This window comes from Topomyia yanbarensis, chromosome 2, assembly GCF_030247195.1.
Source record: "Topomyia yanbarensis strain Yona2022 chromosome 2, ASM3024719v1, whole genome shotgun sequence".
NCBI classification, from domain to species: Eukaryota; Metazoa; Arthropoda; class Insecta; order Diptera; family Culicidae; genus Topomyia; species Topomyia yanbarensis.
Genome location: NC_080671.1, coordinates 181,649,214 through 181,669,029, shown reverse-complemented (window position 1 = coordinate 181,669,029; position 19,816 = coordinate 181,649,214). Strand labels below are relative to the sequence as shown.

At 37.6% G+C, this 19,816-nt stretch overlaps 1 protein-coding gene across 3 annotated transcripts in view; it reads right to left on the bottom strand.

The window, feature by feature from the left end:
* Positions 1–19,816, bottom strand: part of LOC131682300 (protein cappuccino) — a 40,158-nt gene that overhangs the window by 6,999 nt on the left and 13,343 nt on the right. For all 3 annotated transcript variants that reach the window (XM_058963682.1, XM_058963683.1, XM_058963684.1), the window contains 3 exons: positions 10,701–11,333; positions 10,425–10,637; positions 3,747–3,913 (listed from right to left, as the gene is read on the bottom strand). In XM_058963682.1, coding sequence (XP_058819665.1) covers positions 3,747–3,913; positions 10,425–10,637; positions 10,701–11,333 — 1,013 coding nt within the window. The remainder of the gene's footprint in view (positions 1–3,746; positions 3,914–10,424; positions 10,638–10,700; positions 11,334–19,816) is intronic.

Below are 19,816 nucleotides of genomic sequence, written 5' to 3'. Positions count from 1 at the left end.
TTAACAAAAATCTTTCAAAATGCGATAGTTTTCGAAATATTTGGAACTTTGCCCCAGCAAAAACAATTAAGGTTGGACAGAGAATGCGCAAAATTCGCAAACGAAAAAAGCAGTTTTTTTCCACACCGTATGTCAGATCTTCATAAAAATCAATCAGCGTATGTAGAATGTGGTTACAGTACTGCTGATTGATTTTTATGAAGATCTGACATACGGTGTGGAAAAAAACTGCTTTTTTCGTTTGCGAATTTTACCCTTTCTCTGTCCAACCTTAATTCGTATAATTATCCTCTTTCCTCTTTTTAACAGTTATTTATGTTAATCCATCATAAAATGTCAACAATACATACTGCAAAACACGTTTTAGTCTTGAAAATCAATTTTTAGTGGCATGGCCTCTGAACTTACTTTAATTTGTCAGTGAACAAAATAGATGAAATGCAGCACCAAAGATTGACGCTCGGCTGTTCAACAGAAATGAGAAATTCAAAAAGGTTCTCAGAGCCTATTCAATTACCTTGGCTTTGATTTATTTTTCTCTTTTTTTTTTGTTCAAAAAATAAAAAAATATCAGTTTTATGTAGAAAAACTTCTAATTGCTTCGAAAAATATTGATTATTCAAATTTCACAAAGGTCAAAGACTAGACTAGATAATGTAGCAAGGTTTTAAACAAAAAATGGAGATTCATGGTACTGACTTTAAAGGGAGCGTCTGGCGTAAAGCGCTCAAAGCGAAAATTATCTTGTTTTACGATTTTGAAGGCAAGGCAACAATAGATCTTTTGTGTAATGCTAGGATCGCTTTATACATTCATTGTTTACGAAAAAAAAAATATTTTCAGTCACACAGAGCCACACATACGAGCGTTCCAAGAGTATACGTCCAACCATTTCGAAGTCGAGGAGCGCCGCGGCGATAAAATTGTCTGATACGGGAAATTCAATAAGTTTCGTAAAGCTTAGGTTTTTAGTTAGTCGATGAACCACAAAAAATAGAAAAAAGGTAGAGTCTCGGACAATGGCTTCATGGAAACCGAAAAATTACATATTTTACTGTAAAACTCGCTCATTTTCCTTCAAAATAATAAACAAATTTTTATTCAGTCTTCTGTGGTTCATCGACAGGCTCATAAAAAATCAAGTCAATTTGTTGAGTAGTTATCGTTAGTTAGAGTTATCGTGTTCGCCAATTTGAAAAACGCGATTTCGAGAAAAAACGCAATTGAAGGGTGTGCCACATCAAACTGCATCATGGAATAAACGCAGTAGAAAATGACTCATTGGGTATTTTCTCTTGAAAATTTGGTTAGAAGTAGTTTAGAGTGTATAGTTTACATTGTATTTTTATCGCTGTCAGCTGTCAGTTTTTCGAAAATTGTTGCTGAAAGATTGAAATCTGCTTGTGTTATAGCAAATACGCGCGTGGAATGCATGGCTGTTTAAAACAAAAGAAGTTCAGCGTGGCCACCGAGATTGCGGGAGACCTTTCTAGGGGTTCAATACTAACAATTAAGTGGATAAAAAAGTCGATTATTTTTTCCCTCTACACTAGACGCCCCCCTTAAAGACATGGTGGGCAGAAGACCTCGGAAATCGAACCATTATGGCGACTTACGGTTACCAGAAAATATCATCAATATGGATGTCATTTGAAGAATGGTGGTCAGCAGATGATATTATTGACATGTTGAAATATGTAACTCAATACATACAGTGGTGGACATAGAATTAGCACACTCATATCCTCAACACTTATAGAACGGATAACGTAATAAAATCAAATAGATAATTAACTAATTCTTTCAAGACATGTAGTGTATTGTTAATGGGTACATGAAAATAAATCATATGGTATGCTATTATATGAAATCTGTAGTTATATGAATGAAATTAACAAGGAAGTCTCACAATGGCATATTTATCGATTTCTGATGTTTACTGACCATTCCCTTCCAAGTGACACCCGGCTTTATGGTAATTTTCACTGTTTTGTGGAAACCGGAAGTCGCCGTCTTGGATTTCAAAATGGCGAAAATCTTCGATTTCCAATGCCTACTGACCACCCCTTTTAAACGACACCCATATTGATGATCTTTCTCTTTTTTTCTGGTAACCGGAAGTAGCCATGTTGAATTTCAAAATGGCGTAATTATCGATTTGCTATGTCTACTAACCACTTTCTTTCAAAAGACACCCGTATTGATGAAGATCTTCACTGTTTCGTGGAAAGTAAAAGTCGCCATCTTGGCTTCCACTGTGGGGTCAATAAACAATTTCAGTCAGCTACTTATACTGATTCAATATCTCACGATTTCCCGGGCGTCGAAATATTTACTTGAAAAACATCACCCACAGGTCAACAATAAACTATTCCAAACGCCTTCTATGAACCTATCTATTATTTTCTTAGCGCAACAATAGGTTAATATTCTATAACTTTGTTGCCCTGAACATTTTGTCGAACTATTGTTTTGCTAATTAATAATATTTAATCCATTTTTGCCTGACGTTGTGATAAATATACCATTTCAGATCTAACATGATATTTTAACCCACTCTTGCTCTCGATTCTCAAATAATAGTCCGGTTTATCTGAAGTTTTCAGATATTATTTTTGGAATACTCTATTTTTAGAAAATGCAAAACAAAACGATTGTTTTGAAAAATTTTACTAGGTTAGACGATTCTGCTTGCGCACACAGTCATATTTGCTTATGCATAGCTTCACGGAAAAATAAAACAACCCACAGAATAAGTTCTCTTAACTTAAATTTAGGTAGTTTTGAGTTTTGTGTCGCTTTCGTACTTATTAGTGTTGGCAAAAACAAAGACTCAGTCCGGGACTTTCATGGAATAAGGTACTTTTGAGTTTTGAAATTTATTCAAAATTGGGTAGATTCAACTTAAATTTAAGTATATTTAACTCAAGGTAGAGTATAAAAAACCTCTCAATGAGTTATGATTTTTGCCGTGGTTAAAGGGAAACTACCTTCAACACGGTTTATCTAATTTTATCTTATTCCACGATGCCACGAGATTGAGTCAAAAGAGCTCAACTTTTGGTAATTTTTCGTATCCGTGTTGGTATCAACAGCTGAATCTCTGTCAAATGTCATTTGTTTGAATTTCTTCAAATGGTAAACATATGTATTTTTAAAATCAAAATGAGGGACGGGCATAGCGTAGTTGGTAAATCTATTGCCTTGTACACAGCACACCTCGGCTCAATTCCCCATTCCGCACATTGGGTTAGAGATTTTTCCAAAAGAGATTTTTCTAACCCGAAAAGAGGCGACGGACCTTGAGGTTAAAACCTCTAATCAAAATAAAAAAAATCATAATATTTTAGAAGTTTTGTTTTGCTGATTTCTCTTAATTTGTTATAATTTCAACACAGAAAACATTTGAAAGTGATTCTACCAAGGGTAAAGAAATTTTACTCGGCAGTGGAATAATGAAGGAAAAAAAAAGTTTGTTTACAAACATCTCATTATCAATTTTGAAGAATTAATATATTGTTTTCAAGAAACAGAAAAACTCTCATGCCTCCTTACTAACATTAACGAAATAATAAAGTTTGAATACATTTGTAATTTTTTCCGAGATTTATAAACTCGTGTGTTCTAGAATCTTTCGTAGTTTTGAAACATCTATCGCACCATAGACCATTTAACCTACATAGAATTTGAAATTGAGTTATTTTAAAAGGATGTAGGTACACTAAGCAATTAAATAAGCTACTCACCCGAAACGTCTCCTGCATCGGTGCCAGTTTATCCGGAATCTGTTTTATCACACCGGCCACCATCAGGTTGGTGCAGTACTGCAGCATCACTGTATGCAACTCGTGCTCGTTGACCGTTACATTAGTCGAGAGAAGAGTGGATGAAAGCCAGTTCATCAGCATTTGACCTGCAACAGAATAGAAGTGTCAATCGAAACAGTCTACATTTTTGATGCAACATGGTGACGCAAAACACATACAAAATTCCATCGGTAGGAAAGTGTTATCAACAGTAGACAACAACTGATAAGGCATACTATCGCACCATTTTCGCCGATGCCACTTGTAGGTTGGATATTTATCATCAAAAATTACAACCAGCTCACGTGTCTCATAGATTAGACCAAGCCACAGCTTACATCGCTCTAAAAGCAACATTTGTCGGTAGGTCACTAGCTTAATTAGAGCATCATAGATTTCGCACTCAAATTTAGATTTTTTCCACTCCAGTTGCGATCTGGCAGGTGATCTCATCATCGATCTCATGCGATTTCGATAGTGTCGCAGTAGTAGTCGAAACTTTTCACTATCATTTAAACGGATGTCGCCGAAATGAATGGTATAGAGGAACTTTTTCTGCGCGAAAAGTTTTTTATTGAGCAGCTTCTGCTGTACGGTTACAATATTGCTCATTTTGTGGGTATCGATTTGAACAACATAAACTGCAAAATTTATCAGCTCTTCGTAGCTGAAGATTTGAACTGCGACTGGTAGAGCGACTAGCAGCAGGCGACTGTGTTGCGCCTGTACTTCCTAGTTCTGTACAAAGTGGGTAGGTAGATGTTAAATGGTATGAAGGAAGGGATGCGCTAATGGATGATGGTGGATTCAGCGAATGTGGAGTAAGGTATACATGTTTAACAAGCACCCCTTAAGTAAAAATAGCTCAACGTTGGACACTGATATCCGCATCAAATACTCTAATTTATTACTATATTAGTTAGAAATTAGTTCCTGTTTCATTTTTTTTTATTAAAAACTAATGAGTATTTTTACATTTTATTATATTCAAAGATGCCCAAATTCTAGTTTCTTCTTTAACCCAGGGAAAAATGCCCCAGTTTACAGTGTAATATGCCCCACAACAAATGGATGGTATAGCCCCCAATAATCGGTGAGTATACCCCAGAACAATGCGATGTGGTCACATGCCCCATGATGAAAAAAGGCTTCACAATGTATGAAAGCTCGATTTACTTAAAAAAAATCAATCTTTCTGTTATTTAGAATACAAAATTGCCTAAATAGTTATTTTGCAGTTGTGCTTATAATGGGGCATTCCATCCAGAACTTAGCGGGGCGTTTTGTCCGGTGATGAGCTGTTGTGAAGACATGAATAATTCACGCACATGTTTTCATTTTTTACCATTTTGAGTTAGGTAGTTCGTGTCAAATAGAACACGTTGCATAAAAGTGCAGACTGTTGGCAATTTCTCTGAATCCCCGGTCTTTTAAGGTTGAACAGAGAATGGGCAAAAATCGAAAACGAAAAAGGCAGTTTTTTCCACACCGTGTGTTATATCTTCATAAAAATCAATCAGCGGTGTGGAAAAAAACTGCTTTTTTCGTTTTCGATTTTTGCCCATTCTCTGTATAACCTTAACTTCAACGCGTACTTCATATTCGAACGCACATTTTCGATATTCTTCAGGGAACTACCCGTGAATTGACGAGATACATCAGAAAAAGATTCCCACACTTTGGAGTGAATTCCACAAATAAAATTTTTTGATGACTATTTTTGCACCCCCAACTTGCCCTGCGTGCGATACCGCCAACTTATCCCAACTGCATTTTTTATGAAAAAGTATTTAAAAAATAGCTTTTGTTTGTGGATATCTAAACGTATGCTGAAAGCTCTTTTCACGTACTGTTGAAAATTATAATCATTCATGGGATAAATTTAAAATCATCTTAAACAACACAAAATGTTTAAAATTAGGAAAATTTTCTTAGTATGCTCGAAAGCACTATATCGCCCACAACTTCTACAAAACAAAATGTTATGCAACAAAAACACATTGGACAATGTATTTCACACTATTTGAGGTACACACCGAGAAACAATGTCATGTGTCTAATAGAAACGGAGGAAAATGGACTCCGCCAGCTTACTCCAGCCGCCAAATAGCCCCGGGCTAACGTACTGTTATCAGTCATTTTTATTTTTCAGATAATTCAGGAGTCCTAGGAATAGAAGAGAGACATTTTGCCCAGGTGGGGCGTATTATTCCCTTTCACCCTATATTCACTTGATCCGCTTTTTAAGTGATAGAATCCATTTTTTTGAGCAATTATGATATATGAATTTAGAAATTTTCTTTTTGATGAAACAACATAATTATGGCTAAATTATTTTCTTGTTGAGCTCAGTTACGATTCTTTGTATTACAGCGAATAATTGATAAAAAATACGTCTTAATTAAATTTGCATATTTTTCTTTACATATAAATGAACCAACACCGACTCTGTTTTATACTTGACCGGCGAGTGAAGAGAACATTAATTTTTATTGAGCAAAAGAGACCAATTTTTCCGCACAGACTTGATAGCTAGTATATGCAAAAATGTGAAGGTTCCATCTCTGAGAGTAACTGACTTTAGGAAAATCTCACATTAGCATGTTTACGATCTTTAAAAATACTATATCAACGACATGAACGTCAGATCTTAGTTGGCCAAGATATCACGAATATGGACATTAGGAGGTCTAGCTCGGACTCTAAAGGAATCCTCTGACCAAACAACATGCTCGATGTCTTAGCAACCCTTGCCACACACGCATAGTTCACTATCTGTGACCCCAATATGAAAGAGATATCCATAGTGTGTATAGCCAGCGAACGTAGATAATCCTCTTTCACGGATGTGTATTATATACATAACGTGTAATACGTAAAGGAATTAATATCTTGCGCAAGTGGCTGAAGTACACTGAAAAGATATCCCAGAAATAGAATTCGATTTCGGGCAATAGGCAAACAATTATACTGTATTCGTTCCTCGTTGATAATATGTATGTTTGCTGCAGAACCGAAACAGTAGCTCCCATACTCAGTTACCACGAATATAATTATTTGATGCAACCTTTGTAAGTTTCCCTGGTGAACACCCTACCAACGATCAAATTAATGTGAGAATAAAATTAATTCCTTGTTGAGCTAGATAACGATTCATTGAAAACCAACTAAATTTGCTTCTTGAATAACTCGATAAGCGAATTTACAGCCAGAGTGAAAAAAATATTCAAAGATACCTTGCAATGTTTTTTTGCAAATATTCCTGTGACAGAAATCACGCCATATGCCGCCATTTGTATTGGTGTTCATGAGATGGCAAGATGTTTATCAATCTCATTCAGGTAGAAATTGTAAAGAAGATGATTAAAGAAGATCCTTGTGGAAACAACAAATTACACGAATAGTTATTTAGAATTATACGAAATTTTACGAATAATTTGTATTTGCTCTTTAGAGCAATTGTTAGTTGAATTTTCGTTGAAAGCAGGGCAAGGAAATTATTCGTCCCCTTTTCTTTGCGAAAGGTAACTTGAATTTAGGTAACATGCCGTTTACCTTCACTAAATTGTCTAGGCCTAGTGGAGTGCAATCGGCCGATACGAATTGTGGTCGAAATCTGGTTACCCGCGCAGTTTCTCATGGGTTCAAACTAAAGATGGGCAAAATGAATCGGTTTAGTGAGCGAATCGTATCTCATTCACTCGAAAAAAAAGAGTCGGCTCTTGATCGATTCACTGATTAATTTAGAAAGATTAAAGATTATCTATTTGATTGTGATCTGGAGTAGATATTTTGATTTCATATATACAAATACTTTAGCGTGTGTTCATTGTGCTTATTTATTTGTGGTGATTCATGTCCACTGCTAACTCCATTTGCTAGCATCTTTTTAGGATCATCGTGCATCATTGGTTTGGTGCAGCGTATTCATTTAGTTATTTCCGGTTCAAATTCAATTTCAGTTTCTGTGCTGGGATTATCGAGCAAAAAGCACCAGACAAGAATTACACAGTTCACCTCTGCTCTAAAATTTAAAAGATGCCACATTCTGCCTGTTCATATAACAAATAAATGCTTTTGTTTGCGAATTAATTTATAGTACCTCTGAATTGAAGGCATTCAATTCTGTGTGAAACTTCAGTAAGCTTGGAAGTCAATGAATGAAGGATGCGTTTAAACTGAATGCTTGTTTCGGTAATTGCATGCAGAAATAAGCAATTGATAATACAAAAAATATTCTGTTCTAAATGTTGTGTTTTTGCAAAATTCCTAACGGTATGGTTTTGTTAGAAATGGGCCTTGTTTGAATTCTCCTCTGTTTCAACTCTCCTCGCTTTCCCCTACAGCAGATTTTTTTTAAAGAATCGCTTTTTGGCAAAGAATCATGGGTCACCACTCTTTTTCAAGAATCGATTTTTTGATCGATTCGCGACTCATTTGCCCATCTCTAGTTCAAACACTATATAAGCCAATAAAAATACCATGAATGTGGTCCGCGCCAAATTTTACAACCATCGAAACAACATGAAATGGTGTTAAACCCATAAATACGCCGGAATATAGTTTTTAAATGGGTTCTTCCGGACTATGGTGATGGTGTTTTCATGACCCATTCCAAGTACCATCAAAACACCATGCAGTGGGGGTGAATTTCGATCATGAGCATGGGGGTATTATGGGCTTTTCGTTTGCTCGGGTATCCCGTTTCATAAATAACCATCTTGTCTCCAGTTCCATGGGACAATGCTCTTCAGCGGAAACTTGCATGAATTCAACTATCGGCTCTTTGCTGGATCAGGTAGATTCTTCAAAAAATTCAGTTTGGTTCTGTTTGACCCAAGACTACTATTTTTGCATGACCCTAGTACACCTGGGGATTCATCGTTAAATGCGAGTGAATTGTGTAGTTCACCGGCGGCACGTCACGCACAATTTTATGTGTAGAAACGGAGTACTGGCATACTTTTGTTGCAAAGTTTATTGCGTTGAATTGCCTCGCTTGTTCGAAAAAAAAACTAGTTCGAAAAAATATAATCATCGTTCTGTTGGCATGACGATTGCGGGATCTGAACCTACGTCATCCAGGTTCACAAATGAATAGAAATTTAGTTGTTTTCTCTTTCGGCCAATTAACTACATGTCCGGCCAACTATAGTCTTCCATGTTTTATTAACCTGGCGATATAAAACAGTCGATAATATATTTTCTTCAACCATGCCTGAAATCCGTATAGAGCAACAGGGAGTATCAGCGATATGTATGGAGAATGTTCCGTACATATCCGTAGGCTACGGGACTTCAGGCGAATACGTTAAATCATGGAATATGCTCATTACAGCCGCAAACCGCTTTTTATCTCACGGCTATCTTCGTTATTTCTCCGGAAGTCGCGCTTATGGCCCACTGAATAAGCAGCCGCTGGTGCCCTAAAACGATTTTGCTAGATTTTTAGAGCAGCGTGCACTCAGTGGACTAGCGCGACTGGCGGAAGGTTATCACATTTCATTAATGTCACTATTCTTCTAAGATATATGAACGTCGACAACTTCATACTGCGTCCATTTCTATCTCGGAAACAATACCTTACTGGGGCGTTTACACTTAGTCCGATAATGGCAGCCTATCTTTTAAAAGACACAAAAGCCTTTTCCACTGCTCTACGATCGACTCCAATGGTGTCGAAGTCACGCGGAACCAAGAAGCATGCAAGATCTTTCGATGATAGTGCCGTAATTACCACAGCAGTTTTTAGCATCGCACTTTCAAGTACTCTTGAACAACAAATCAGTAAGTGCTCTGCTGCACAAAAGAGTCAGTTGTCTCTGGCTATTCTACAGCTTGTTTTAACCCAACCAATTCAGTTTGTCGGGAAGCCATGTTTGAGTATTCTCTGGCACCACAGCTCGTTTTATTGCAGTGAATCGGCCACTACCTTAAAATCTACAAGTTGTATTTGCAATGTACAGGATTGACCATCTAAGGAATAATTATTGAAATCTAGAGCCATTACTTCGTTGTATTGGTTCGTATTCGTGTAAAAATTGCCGTACTGAAGTTCCATAGCGAAGTCATACATAGCATAGATAACTCAACAGAGATTATAGATATTCTAATTACTTCTTCGAACATGTTCAAAGTTTTCGGAGTTGGATTCAGTAACTGCACAAATTTGAACAAGATTTTTTGGTTTCACAAAATATCCCAAATAAGGCGGATTTTCAGAAGTGGAAGGTTTTGTTCCAAAATGAAGTGTAAGATTTTTAAGGAATATAAATTTTTAATCGAAGCAAACGAAAAAATACAGCCGTTCCTTTGTTATTTGGCGTTTTTCTGAGCAATCCTCAATGGATACAAACCGTTTATTAAGGATTTGGTAATGGATTGATAGTATTTTCAAAATAATACTATTATGTCTGTTTACATATTCCGATTTGTCATACCGTATACCCGCAGTATCTCTACAGTTAAATTTGGAATTTGTATTGTTATTAAAAATATGGACCAAGCGCAGACTTCATATAGTTACAAGATGGAGCCTAGATTGATCTGAACGAAATCAACAGGAGATAGAAATTACCCGGTGTAATTGAAACTTATCCTAAGTAAATTAATACGCACCTTCAAACTTTTCATACGCGGAAAAGTTCAATTTTTCCGGGACAAATGTTGGACGGGATATTCGGCTCACGGGAGTACTTTCACCGACTTTGCCGGAAGAGAGCGATACTACCTTACGAAGAACGTTACCCTCACCCACGGGGAGCTTCGGCGTTGCCCATTGCTGCTCATTAGAACTCGCTCGCACTGGCTCGGCTGAGTGAGGTATCGGTACTAAAATCAAGCAAATCAACATTATTGTCTGTCCGTTTCAGAGGCCAATTTTGTGTAACTTACATGGGGTAGCGTAAAGCGAACTGGGCGTTTTGATTTCCGTGAGCTCCACTTTTTTAACCCGTGCGACATTGAATATGCTCTTGTCCTTGCATTCATCTGTTGGCGTCGCGAGTCCATCGGCTGCTTGAATGTGTACCGTGGCACAAGGTGTGCCGGCATTGTTGCGTAAATTTAGCGCCATTTCTTCACCTTCGCCGTCTTCGAAAACGACTGGAATCACATTTTCTTCTTCGAACTCACTGAATTGCCCATTTAAACTGATACAGCTAACATTTTCTACGCGACACTTTTCCAACCATTGATCACTGTTACTTTTGACACTGACACTGGACACATTAGAGATCGCTAATTTCTCCCTCCACTCGTCACTCTTTAACTTATTAGCATCTAAGTCGATCGATTCAATTTTATGAACACTAAGCTGCTGAAACTTGAACGGTGTCACAGTTTGATCCTTTGTGACTGGAGTCAGCTCGGCGTTTTCTTGCGATTGAAGGAGATCCTCTTCGGAGTAGTAGGCCTGGTTGATTTCCGTGGCAAACGTCCCCAGTGGAGTGGATGGATCAGTGAAGATCGAGTCCGAGCTGGACGAAGTGGTGTGTTCCAGTAGATAAATCACCTTGCCGGTACGATCTGGGGTTGGTTTAATGAAAAATAAAAGAAAAGAAATACACTTCCATTAGAATTGTTGTGGTAGGTACCTACAGTCAGTTCTTCATTTGCTCAAGCACACATATGACATTATAGTTTTAAATGATTTTCAATATCGCTCGAATTCCTGTAGGGATATGCTACATTTACAGTATCGATAGTTGCTGATTCATTGTTTCACACAATCACATTAAACGCGACCAGTCTGATTTACATGAAAATAAGGTCGAGTGTATCTGTATTGTAGAAGAAATGGATTTGCGTTCATTATGGGCAATGAGGCAAATGCTCATCACATCATTTAGGAAATTGGCAGGTTAGAAATGAAACTGAACCGTCGCTAGCCGATAATTAATAAATATATTTTTCTTTTTTCGTTTCTTTATTTTGACTAATATTTAGTCACATTTCTTTTTTTTACTTTCCAACCACATTTAATTAGCTAGATATTACTGAGTAGGGAAAGTGCTGAAAATTTAGAACCATATGAGTACTCAAGTGAGAGCAAGGATGTGAAATATACAGATCGGATAACTAGAAGTGGCAGGGTCATTAGAAACAGGCCTTAAATCTTACGGACTAATCTTTTGTCTTCTGCTTACAGGAGTTGAGCTTAGGTAGCATTACTACGAATCGTTCAAGTCTGACAACATGTCTCCCGGCAAAGACAGACTTGTCCATCTTTACCATAAAAACCTCTTTTCGGAAAACTTGGCGACTAACTTTCATGGATGTTATCCAACAATTAGTCAACTAGACGACTCGGATGATGTGGATACGACAAACCCATTCATAGCATAGTAGCATCCTACGAAGAAGCTTGTCCACTTCGTACTGTTAAATCGACTAAAGGAACCTTTTGGTGAAAGAATGAAGAAGGATACGAGAAGAGCTTGGAACCGGCGCCAGCGTGATGACTCCAGGGCTTTCAGGTCAGCTTGTTGAGCATATAGGAAATGTTTTAGATCTGCAGAGCGGGCTGGCTGGCAAAACCAACTGATCTCTAGTCTGAACGAGGCTAGCAGGTTAAATAAAATTCTCTAAAAATCAAAAGATTTTCAGATGAACTCGTTAAAAGCCAGAGATGGTGTTTATGTGATGGCCGAAAAAGATCTTCTTAGTTGTCTCTTCGACTCACACTTTACAGGTTGTATCGATCTGGAGATGAACAATGTTCACAGATCTCATTCTAGTGATTTGCACTCGTAGGCGTTAGCACGCATATTGGTTACCATTGTATCGGTCAACTGAGCAGTTGACAGCTTTGCTCCATACAAATCGCGTGGAAAAGATGGAATCTTTCACGTGCTACTGTACAAGGGATTTGGTTTTCTCAAAACAAAAAATGCAACATGCATATCAGTGTGGGAAATCCACGATCACTTTGCTTCACGATGTTGTTTACAACATTAAGAAAGCCTTCTCGCTCAAGCGATCTAGCTTGGGTGTATTCCTAGATATTGAGGGTGCTTTTGACAATGTGTCCTTCTAGTCCATTCTGGAAGCGACGCACGCTTATGGGGTATCTACACGTATTTCGGGTTGGATGAACGCAATACTTAGTAACCGCATTCGCTCGTCACTGAGACAGGCTGAGATAAGGAAAATGAGGATTAGCGGCTGTCCTCAGGGTGCCGTTCTGTCACCTTTGCTATGGAGCCTGGTTGCCGACGGTTTGTTGCGGGAACTCAATGAGCTTGGATTTTCAGTCTACCGGTTTGCTAACGATTACCAATTACTAATTATTGGACGTTGCATCGGAACAGTACTTGATTTAATGCAACAAGCATTAAGAGCTGTCGAACAGTGCCGTCGACAAGTTAAATTATAAGATAACCCAAACAAAACTTCAATGGTTTTTTGACCGCCCTGCCAATTTTGACGAGTTGGATAAGAGAAAAAAAAAACGGTTCTGGGCTTCGTCAAGGCATCGCAATTATTGGAGAAATCTAAAAACGTGTTACCAAACAAAGGCGCTTCCAGAACAACTGTGCCCAGTGATTTCAAGAATTCTCCTACATTTTTCGAAACTCCACTGCGGCATGCTGACCAGGGCTTTAACCGGCCACTGCAAACTCAAGTATTACATGGAAACTATTCAGCGCGTAATTCACAAAGCCGACTACGGAACCTCATATCATCTGATATCAAATATTTTAAATTAACAATATGGTCCACTCTTCTGTTTCACAACAGACATCACACTAGCGCCGCGGTGACACAAAAGATCACTAGTACACTACAAATTTTGTGATATGCAAATGACAAATCTTTATCAGTTGTTTCCCATGGTGAAATAGTACAAGGTGGAAACATTAGAAGAAAAAACCCACATGACGTAATTCTCAAGATTGTTTTGTAGAAATAAAGAAAATAAAAATGCAAAGTACACATATTTGACCCAGAGACTTCTAGAGTACGATATCTGGTTATTCCAGCTCCAGAAATGCCCTGTAATCTTTGTCATTCTTCTGGATAAATGCTGTAAATAGGTAATTTAAAGTAGAAAATCATGTATCATAGAAAACCAAACTGGATTAACATTTTTGAAATACAGAGAAATAGATGCCTGGATAAAATTTTGCTGTAATCCTTCTCTCAGCAAAAATAGTGTTATTTGCTTTCTGCATTTCCGGGATTCATATATTCTTAATCTACAAAATAAATCACAAGGGTAAGCGGTAATTCATATTGATTTCACGAACTTTAATTAAAAAAATTTAATCATATTCCACAATCTCTTTTTCTCGGTCAGAAACAATTTCTGCATATGAAATGGAAGTGAATGAAAGTCCGATGGATCATTCGGAAGAAATCACCTGCAACTGTCAACTCAAATAGAACCGTCAAGCATAACCACGATTATTGCGAAGATATTGAGAAAATTACTCTTGTTTTTCTCCCAATTTGCCGTGTGAACGATTTGTTTTCTTCCCAACGTCAAAATGGCACGTAGCTAGATTAGTCTATGTGTTTGACAACTTGCAGTTTTCAGTATCAGTTTGATTTCTCGCACTTTGAAAGTGCGGAGTCTTGGTTGGTGGGAAGTGCGCTATAAAAACAGAAAACTGTGGAATTCTAAGCAGTTTTAAAAATCTGTGCAGCGCATTGAAAATCTGTGTAACACAGAATCTGTACACCTGGCATCCCTGCCATCGATTTCATTTTGACAGATAATTTCACAGTACACGCTAAACGCAGGTAAGCTAAAAATGATTGATTAGAATGCTTGTTCGTCGCGAGATGGCGTACGTTTTGTGTCTTCTATGATTCGTATGAGATTTTCAAGAGTGGACTATATTGTTATTTATAATATTTGCTGATATGCAACTGCCCAGTAGTAGCGCAATTACGATTTCGAGCTTTCGTCAGCCCTTACATATAGATGACACCGCGTTTGGACGATTGAAACTCAGAGATATATTAAAGTTTCTTATACAATGTGGTAAAGAGCTTTAGATTACTCACAGGCGATTTGAGCTATTTGTGAGTTTTACTTAACTACTGTTCGTTTTTGTACTGTTAATTTCCCATTCTCCTAATTCTACTTCCTCCCTCCTCCTTCTCCTTTCCTTTCAGTCAGGAAATGATGAGAAAACAAGAATTCCCGATTACATACGGGAAACGTGCCATTTCATTCAGTTTTTTAATGGTCTCTGAAATGCTGAAGAATCAGCCTGGGGACACGCTCAGCCGCCGACAGATTCCTAGCACCGGATTTACCCGAGCTTCAGGAGGAGATCGGACAGCTGAGGAATAATAAAACCAACTGCCATGTGAGTTATTCACGGAGGAGAGGTATTGGCTAGAACATTCCACTTGGTGATTTAGAAGATCTAGGAGGTGATCCACATGCCCCAAATATAATCCCATTGCTGAACTCCACCTACATGGTGCTCTCCCAAATTCGTTGTCGCTGTCTATCATCGGTAGTAGGGGACTTCGTAGAGCAATATCAAGGAGATTTTATTGGTACATAGGTGACTGCGGACCAAATATTCGTGATTCGACAAGTCTTGCAAAAATGTCTCGAACATAAGCTGCTAGCCTGTTTATAGATTTCAAAGCCGCATATGATACAGTCGATCAAGATCAGCTATTACGTATAGTGCACGAATACGTTCCTGGACAATCTAACACAATTGATCAAAGAGACAATGGATCGAGTGATGTACTACGTCTGAGTATCAGGGACATTCATGAGTTCTTTTGAACTTCGGAAAGGACTACGACAAGGTGATGGGCGCTACTGTTCAATAACGCCTTGGAAGGTGTGATAAGAAGAGCGAGGATTGACATGTGTGGTACGATTTTCTGGAAGTTTTTGGCTTCGCCGACGACGCTGATATTGTAGCCCGTAATATTGAGACGATAGTGGAGACATACAACCGACGATAGTGGAGACAAGCAAAGCGAATTGAACTGGCAATAAATGCATCAAAGAAAAAATACATGAGAGCAAGGGGTTCGAAAGAAGAAACACTACGCCTCTCACCGAGTATATCGATTGAGGGCGACGTTATAGAGGTGGTTGATGAGTTCATGTATTTTGGCTCACTCCGGTGATTGCCGATAATGACACTAGCAGAGAAATTGAGAGCTGCGCTGGGCTTCGAAGAACCCTTCGGTCGAACAAGGTACGCTATCTCACGAAGTTAACTCTTTAGACCGGTTGTCCTCCACGACCACGAAGCTTTGACTATGTTGGCGAAGCACCAACGCGCTTTTAATGTTTATGAATGGAAGGTATTGCAAACGATCTACGGTGGAGTGCGGATCAAAAACGGAACGGAATGTGGAGTCGGTGTATGAACCACGAAAGTCAACAGTTGCATGGATAACCTCCCATCGTTCGCATAGCAAAAATATGGCGGCTGCAGAGGGCTGAGCATGTCGTCAGAATAATGAATAACTTCGTGCTGTGCGAGGCTGGCGAAAAATAGCCATGGACCTAGTGAACTGAAGACGACTTTTGGTGTACAGCAAAGGACATCACGGCTTTAGACTGATTGGTAAGGTAAGCACAAACACTCACAGCTACTAATTAGTATCTCCTCACAAAATGTGTAGTGACATTACGAACTCCTCTTGAATCTTTGTGAGGTGTAGCCTCACAGCTTAAAACGATGGTGAGCAAGAGAGAAACTGTCACTTTCCGAGTGCATCATTCTTTCCTATCGCATCCAAGGGTTTTTTGCGGAATTTTTCAACTGTAATGAACGAAGAACCTAGACTGAGGAAAAAGCAACTGATAATTTCATAAGTCTCGGCATATGAACCAGCCTTCTGACGATGCCATTGAACGCTTTAGAATGTCATAGGCAGGCTTATGAATTAATTTATCTTAATTCATGCACTCCATAGACGTACAAATAATGTATTTCATAAAAAAGTCTTATGACTTCGCTCCAATATATGCGTTTAAGAATTTTATAAGTTTTTCTCATGAAACCCATATGAGATCTGTTATGGATTCTATAAAATTATATTTTGTTTTTCATAAACGTCACTTTTGTGAAAAGTTCATAATTGTTTCTTATGAATTCAGTACTAGCCTGGACGGCCAACCAGGAGCTAATCGCCACACTTTTTGGTTACCGCTGTTTGAAACAAAAGAAGTGAGATTTTTAGTCAAGTTGCAACAAAATTTTAAATATGTAAATATTTTTTTTGTTATTTAATAAATTACTGTGATTAATGCTCAGTTTACATGGTTATGATTTCATCAGAAGATATCCGATTATATGAAATGGAAAAAGTTGTGCATATAATTAGTGTCTGACGCGTATTTTATAATTATCAAAATCATTTGAGAAGTCACAATCATTATTATTCAGTTGTCAAGTCCAGTTTCCCAGTTGTCTAAGCCCAGTTTCCCAGGAAATATTGACGAAGCCTTGCTCATTATGTACAACTTTTAATATTTAATGAGAGTTTTCTCTTCAATCTTCTGAAGGGATCTACACTTGGCGGTTCATTTGTCTCGAATTGAGTTCTACAAGATGACCACACGAATGAACTCATGATGAATGACGTTCATGTTTGACAATTCTCGATGGTTTGTTTACTTCGTCAGTTGCATGAGTCGAGTGCAACGGGTGCTCATCTGTTACATTCAAACTCACGTAACTCCCGTGTAAGCAAACCACCGAGAATTGTCAAACGAAGTTCATCCGGCTCATTTTATGGGGTTATATCGGTTGTTGTAAAACCTAATATCCTCTCAAGGTTGATGTTTACTGTTGATTTTTTGTCTACTAAAAATGCTCGAAAAATGTCAGCCATGTTTTATTTTTTATATAAATGCACAATAATATCCATAAATAAAAAAACTTATGGCATTAATTCGAATATTGTGATGAATTTCATAAAACTGTTCTATGGAAATCATTATTTCTACTATGTTTTCTACTTTTAAATGTCAGCAATTTTCATAAATGGGCACCTATGGCGTTCATTCACTAGTAGAAAAATACTTTGACAGAGTGTCCCTAGTAAGTATGTAAAATATTTGAAATACAGTGCAATTTATTTCGTTAATTAATCTGTAAACAGAACGATCCTTTCATTTGATTGGCTTTTTTCAAGATAGGACCCAGGTCCATCTGTAATCATAAGTTCCATTCGTTTGATTGCCCTGTTCAAGATGGGACTCAGGTCCATCCGGAATCATAACGAACCGCTCGTTTGATTGGCCTGTTCATTATGGGACTCAGGTACATACGTAATCAGAACAATCCGTTAGTTTGATTGGCTTGTTCACGATGGGACTCAGGTACATCCGGAATAAGAACGATGCGTTCGTTTGATTAGATTTCTTCACGCTAATGAAAAGAAGTTTTGCAAAAAGACGCACTTTTGATAACTGTTGCTAAGAAACATAAAACGCAACAATTATGTGATGGTTACTATAACATGTAGGGGTATACTGTTCAGCAAGAATTTCGAAACCAACATCACCTGGACCGAACCCAATTATCGCTATAAAACCGCACTAAGCTGGACTGGACAAAGGCGATATGGGGGGTACGCACAAAATATAAGTTGCTTGACAGTCACAGCCTACCTCTGACTAGAAGTTGTAATTTAGAAAAAAATCTAACATAGAAAACTAACTCAATTTATGTAATAATTCAAATAGATTTGAATGTCTCGTTATGAGAAGTTGAACTTCGTCAAATTAAATTCAGTGCCAATAACAAATTGGACTATTTTGTAGAACGTCTGCGATGATAAGTTGTTAATAGTGAGTTTGATAATCAACTGGGTTTACGTACCAAATATCTCTAATGCGATAGACCTATGGATGAGATGATGAAAAGTGGTCGCACATTTCAGTTCGTTAAAGCTCGGGTTCAAGAACTACGAAACAAGCTTACATCTGATTCGATAGATATTTGTGAAGCAACGAAAAAGAAGCTTAGATGGAACAGCTATTCAGGAAACCATTTGGGGAATTACTCACGTTTTGAGTCATGCCGGTTATGTGGAAATTCGGGCACTTTGTAAGATGTTGTAAGACTAATCGGAAAAGATCCTAAACACAACTCGAAAAAAGACATACTTGGATTTGAGTAAGCCAGGCATGTTATTATTAAAAACACCTTATGCACCAAATCCGTTTGAGAAGCAAGAGGATAAGATGATGACAGAACTGAAGCAGGGTCAATACGCCTTTGTGAAACCAGAAGCCAAACTAAGAAGTCTAGTTAATTGAACGATTATTCAGTATAATGAATGTAATAATAATTGAATTATAAAAGACTAAATTACTAATAAAATAAAGAAGAAATGTAGTGTCTACAGATATGATCAAGTAGGCTAAGAAATGGATCACAAATCAGTCATCATTCAGTGAGGTATTCTCGGTCGTATTTGACGCCTTGCCTCTGGGCTATTACAATTGGATCTCCTTAATCATCAAGATCCACTTTAAAAAAGGGTCCTGATAAAAGAATATGTTTACTTACATATGAAAATTTAACATTCAGATCAGTTTAATAGACGTTGTATTAGCACATCTTTCAAAATATTTGCTCCAATACGGTATATTATTTGAAGCTAGTCGTTCACATTGTTGTTACTATTTTCGACCAACTAATGCAAAAATAAATCATTCCGTTCAGTACAAAGGAAGTTATTCGCGGTTGAGATCTCACTACATTTACATATTGAAACGATCGGTAAGAGACTAAACATTTTCTTCGTACGAGGTGAAAGCACGAACAAGTTCAACTTGCGCTTCTAAACAGTGACTATGATATAAATTATCTACGACGACACATGCTAAGCTGTACAAATTTTCAGAACATTATGAACAGTCAATATTTGTTCGCTTTTTAGACCGAAACTGTGAAACACTAGCATACACTAATGCTGTCTAAAGTCAACCCATTTAGGGTTTGCACTTTTCTCAACATTCCTAACTTTAAATTAAAGCAGTTCAATAATAATTCGACGAATGC